Consider the following 5,888-nt stretch of genomic DNA (forward strand, 5'->3'; position numbering starts at 1 on the left):
CTCCCCTGCAGCCAGACCTGTGGCAGAGGAGAGGGGCATCTCTCCTGCTATGGGCCCATTTCATGCTGCCTGACAAAGGGGCTGAGAGCAACTGCCCTGCAATGTCACTGCCTGTGAGGCGGCATGCCTAGCTGGTAAGAGGAAGGCTTTCCTGAGTTCCCATCTGTCTCTCTCTCTTCTTGCCTCCCCTGACAGCAGGATCATGGTGTTGCTCCTTGTTTCCCCTTCTGTCCATGCTGCTTCTCTTCTTGCTCTCAGGCTCTCTGGGGTGGGTGGTTTTCAGCTGCAGTTCAGACACTGATGCTGCAAGTTGTGGAACAGAGGGGTCTGCATGGGAATGAGGTTGCCCCAGCCTCCTTCTAACCTGTGGAGCTCCAGGCAACGCAGTCCATGGGGCTGGGAAATGAGCTGACTCTCCCTTAAGGGAAGCCCATCTTCAGCCCTAAGAGTCCTTTGACTGTTTTCCTAGTGTCCTGGCAGACTGCGTGCTGCCCTCTAGAAAGGCACAGCTGTTTCATAGCACCTCTGTGAAACCTGAGAGCCCCATGAGGAAGGTGCAGAGACACTGAGAGTATGGAGATGGTGGTGGGAGGCTGTATGTGGGCATCTGAAAAGAGCCCTGTGTGTCCTTGGCTAGAAGGGGAGTGTGGAGATCTCCCTCAGGTGCCCTGAGAAAGGGTGAGAAGTTTGGAGATGTGCACTTTGAACCTGGACTCGTGTGCTCTCAGTGGGGGCTGGTTTCCTTCTAGGGCAACATATGAGTGTGATCATCCTCCAGCTCCAAGAGAGAACTGCAACATGTGGGGGTTTCTTTGCTTGAAAAGTGTCTCCTAACTTCTCAATGTCTTTTCTTCTTTGCACAGTCCCCCATGCCTGGAGATAGTGAAATGTCCAACAGCAGCTCTTTCAACGAGTTCCTCCTCCTGGCATTTGCAGACACATGGGAGCTGCAGCTCTTGCACTTCTCGCTCTTCCTGGGCATCTACCTGGCTGCCCTCCTGGGCAACAGCCTCATCATCACAGCCGTAGCCTGCGACCACCGCCTCCACACCCCCATGTACTTCTTCCTCCTCAACCTCTCCCTCCTTGACCTTGGCACCATCTCCACCACTGTCCCCAAATCCATGGTCAATTCCCTGTGGGACACCAGGGCCATTTCCTACTCAGGATGTGCTGCCCAGGTCTTCCTGGTTGTCTTCCTGTTTTCAGCAGAGCTTTCTCTGCTCACTGTCATGGCCTATGACCGCTATGTTGCCATCTGCAGACCCCTGCACTACGGGACCCTCATGGGCAGCAGAGCTTGTGTTAGAATGGCAGCAGCTGCCTGGAGCAGTGGTTTTCTCTGTTCTGTGCTGCACACCGCTAACACATTTTCCATACCACTCTGCCAAGGCAACACAGTGGAGCAGTTCTTCTGTGAAATCCCACAGATCCTCAAGCTCTCCTGCTCAGACTCCTACCTCAGCGAAGTTGGGCTTCTTGTATTTAGTTTCTGTTTAGTCTTTGGGTGTTTCATTTTCATTGTGCTGTCCTACGTGCAGATCTTCACTGCTGTGCTGAGGATCCCCTCTGAGCAGGGCCGGCGCAAAGCCTTTTCCACGTGCATCCCTCACCTGGCTGTGGTCTCCCTGTTTGTCAGCACCGATGCTTTTGCCTACCTGAGGCCCCCCTCCATCTCCTCCCCAGCTCTGAATCTGGTGGTGACTGTTCTGTACTCAGTGGTGCCTCCAACAGTGAACCCCCTCATCTACAGCATGAGGAACAAGGAGCTCAAGGATGCCCTGAGGAAAGTGATTTCATGGACATTTTTCAGCACTGGTAACATTGCCATTGCTCTCCACAAATAACTCCCACTGTGTCCTGTACCAGGACTGAGCTTTGTTTATTCACTTTATTTTTATTATGACTAGTATTGCTGTTGTTATTATTAATTGTCGCCCCATTGCTACAGAAATGCTTGTGTTCATTCCACCGTTACTGAGGCTGCTCTGTCTCACCTGGTGCCTGTATAAAGTCGTGTCTAATAGTGGGTCAGAGCTGACTCCCTCACAGTATCTGTGTAATAAAGTAGGTTCTTGCAGGTGCAGTGCCTGAAGGCTGGGCTCTTCCTCCAGAGGTGCTGTCCCTTATGCCCTGTCCCCAGCACATTTCCTTCAGACAATCTTGCTCACCCCGCATGCTGGTCCTTACCCCAAATGTCACCCCCAGACAAGGCTCCATGCCCAGCTGAAGGACTGGGCAGCCAGCTATGAGCCCTGGGAGGACGAGACCTCTGCTGGATCCTCTGCAGGGCTTTCAGGGAGCATGCAGAGGAGGTCCTGGGGCCATCTGCTGGGCCTGTAGACCATCCTCCTCCCATGGGGGCCCTCAAGCAGGGTGCCTCAGTGCAAAGATCCAGCGCAGCTTTTTGCTGCATAAACAGAGAGGAGAAACTGTTCCAGGAAACTCCTCCCACACCCAGCATCTCATACCAGGTATTTCCAGCACTGGCCATTCCCCACAGTCCTGGTGAGGGGTGATCTCTGTGACCAGCTCTGTCTGCCTGCTGGGCTAAGTGCCTGTATGGGGGGAATGTCCATCCCTGCCTGGCCTCTCTGCAGGCTCAGACCCCAGCAGATGGCAGAGCATGGCCTTCTGCTAACCCCGGGGGGACAGGGACATGGCTGCACAGGGTCTGGGGACTGGTGGGAGGCTGCCAGGCAGGTGGGCTGAGGGGGACGGGACACCAAGGGCTGTCATGGGGACCATGCTGGGGGGATGTTTCCCCACCCCAGAACGCACCCTGTCCTGTGTGGTGCCTGCACAGTGGGGCTGTGGGGCCACGTGCAGGGCAGCAGGGCTGAGCCATTGGAGGAATGAGGTGCAGATGGGAGCCATGACACTCCAGGAGTTCCCAGCGGTCATGAAGGGGACTCGCTGCTGCTAGCAGGGTTGGGGGTTTCTCAAGGGCTACAGGCACCAGCACCACCTGCCAGGACTCCCAGACCCAGCACAGATGGTCAGTGCCCAACACTGCAGTTCACAGAGCACCCCCGTCCTGTTTCACCGTCCTCTCTCAGGACCACTGCTGGGTGCATCACTCCCAGCCTGGGTGTGGAGAGGAGCTGCTGGAGGTCTTCTCTTCCTATGCCTGCTGCCCTTGGCCCTGCCCTGGCATCGGCCCACAGGTTCTGCCCTGGGTCATGTTATGTCTCCATATGCTCTCTTCTGACACCATGTAGGGACCTGCACTGCATAGCTCTGCTTGGAGGTGGCGACCACGGGCTGCCTGTGTGGTCCCAGCAAATCCCAGGAAGGATGTGCTTGGAGGTGACGTTGTGATTGTCCTCAGTCAAAGTAGATGGGGTGGTCTGGCTGGGAGCCCAGGGGAAGAAAGGACAAGAGACAACAAGGAGAAGATGCAGTACAGGAAATTTCAAAAGAATTTATCGAAAAAATAAAGACATAACCATGGCAGTTGAATAGCAGTGGGGCACGGGCCAGGAGATTTTCAAAAACTCTCCTGGAGAAGCACCTACCAACCTCATCTAACTGTCAAGGTAGCCCAGCTCAGAGCAGATCATGGTCCTGGAAATTGCTGGTGGTCCCTCCCAACCCAAATCCTCTAGGAGGAAAGGGCTGGAAGGCAGAGTGAGGGGCAGGGGACACTGTTGTGGGGTTGAGGCCTTGCAGGCATTTGTACTGCCTGGTCAAGCCTGTCCTCAGAGTTACACAGTGACCGAGTTCATCCTCAAAAGGAGTCTCTGCTCCATGGGCAACAGGAGTCAAAACAGTGCCGGGAGACTGCAGAGCAGTTCTCAGGAACACACCAGGCATTTGGGCCCTTTGACTGCTGAGGTGTCCCCAGACTGGTGCTTTGCATCCTGGGTCTTAAGGGCTGAGAAATCTTTAGAGACAGAGCAGACTGGAGTCCCATCTCCTGGACTCACAGGTTAGAGGGCATCAGCAGGGCTGTACTGGCTGCAGGGAGGGAATCACTGCCCAGGGCATGAGCAGATCCCCCTCTGCCCTCCCCTCTCTCTTCACACCCCAGAACAGAGATTGTGTTTCCCGTGTTGGCCCTCCCTGCCAGCCTTTATTCCCAGGTGGAGGGGAAGCAGGCTTCACACTGGGGAAATGCAGGAGAGCCCAGTCTCATCTAGAGGAGCAGGGTCCCACCACACCTGCTGGGTGGCCAGGTCTGCAGGCTGCACACCCCACTCTGTTCCTCGCACACCTCCTGCCTGGGGCTGGAGGGTGCCCAGCAACAAGGCAGGGATGCCTGTGGTTCGGGTGCCATTGGGTTGGTGGCCTTTGGACCAACCTCTGTGTGTAAGGGACTCAGGAGCTTCTCTGCCTCCATGTTAGTGGCAAAGTTTGTTTCCCAGCTTCTTCTCTCTGGAGAGCTGAGGATTTCATTCTCGGGAGAAGGGGAAAAAGGAAAGCCTTTTGTCCATGAGATCATGCCATCAACCCTCTACTGACTTCTCCTTCACTATCATCCCCAGAAGTCCTTTGGCAGGGGCGTTTTTTGGTTTCTGACCCTCTACCTGACCCTGCTTTGAGCAGCAGTTTGCACTACAGGCCTCCTGTGGTCCCTTCAACCTGAATTATCCTGAATGCCTATGACCTCAGGCCCCATTTCAAGCACAGAGCAAATGTCTCTGGGACAGGAGTCCTTTGTGCTTTATGTGACCATCTAAAAGAAGGCAGGTGAACACCTTCTCCTTTCTTTTATCTGTAAGAGCAGCCTGGGAGTCACTGCCTCAGGCAAATCAACATTGCTCTGGAAATTCTTTGCATCCACCTCTAACCACTTGAAAATCCATTGCCTGGATGCCCTCATTGGTGAAGGGAGAAATGCAGGCTTTTCTGTGGTGTGATTTCTGTACCTCTGTAGTTTGTGCCTCTAAGTAGATGGTGCCACCCTCCCCTTGGTTTCCTGCCTGAAGCTCAGGCTGGATAGGGATGTGAAGGTGGAGGTTGTCGGTCACTGCAGTGACTGTGAGATGGTGAAGAGGTAAGAGGAATAACAGAGTCACCACCCTGGACTGCAGCAGAGAGGATTTCATCTTGTTTGGGATGGAATTAGGCAAGCCAAAGCTCAGCTGGAGCTGGAGCTGGAGGTACAGCTAGAGCTAGAACTAAGAAGGGATGGGGAGGGTAACCTGAAGGGCTTCTGCAAGGACGTTGGCAGCACAAGGCAGCGACACAAGAAAAATGTGTTCTCCCTGCTAGTGGGGCAGGGGATGTAGTGACAAAGAGAGGAGAAAGGCTGAGGAGCTCATTGCCTCTTTTACCTTGTCTTTTCCTGGTACTGTCTACTGCCAGGCCTCCCTGGGCCCCAAGTCCTTTGGCAGCATCTCTGTTATCAAAGCCTTACCCATGGGGGAGGATGATGCAGCTGGGGAGGACTTTTGCCCAGTGGGCACACACAAGTCCATGGGACCAGACAAGAAGCACCCCAGGGTGCAGGGAGAGGTGGCTGGGGTCACTGCAGTGCTGCTCCCAATTGTCTGTGAAATGTCATGGTAATCAGGGAGGTTCCTGATGACTGGGAAAAGGCAGACATCTCGGCCATTTTGCAGGATGGCAAGAGGGAGGATCTGGACAACAACAGGCTGGTCCTCTTCATCTCAGTCCCTGGGAAGGTGATGCAGCAAATCCTCCTGGAAACCATCTCCAAGCATATGAAGGCCAAGGCCTGGAAGAGGCAGCATGCGTTGACCAAGGGGAAATGGAATCCATGCCTGACCAACCTGATTGCCTTCTACCATAAGATGAATGCCCATGTGCACAAGGGGGATTTTGCAGGGGTTTTGTGAACCTTCCCTTTAGCAAAGCCTTTGGCACAGTCCCCCAGAGTCTCCTTAGAGGCAAATTGTTGAGCTCTGCCCTGGATCAATGGA

At 54.4% G+C, this 5,888-nt stretch overlaps 1 protein-coding gene across 1 annotated transcript; it reads left to right on the top strand.

The window, feature by feature from the left end:
• Window positions 1–887: 887 nt before the first annotated feature.
• On the top strand, window positions 888–1,817 carry LOC136992939 (olfactory receptor 14C36-like; the record flags this gene model as incomplete). Its single annotated transcript, XM_067302957.1, has 1 exon — window positions 888–1,817. A coding segment is annotated over exon 1 (930 nt), but the record flags the coding sequence as incomplete, so codon positions are not given.
• Between the last annotated feature and the right edge of the window lie 4,071 nt (window positions 1,818–5,888).

The sequence above is a fragment of the Apteryx mantelli genome, chromosome 11 (assembly GCF_036417845.1).
Source record: "Apteryx mantelli isolate bAptMan1 chromosome 11, bAptMan1.hap1, whole genome shotgun sequence".
NCBI lineage: Eukaryota > Metazoa > Chordata > Aves > Apterygiformes > Apterygidae > Apteryx > Apteryx mantelli.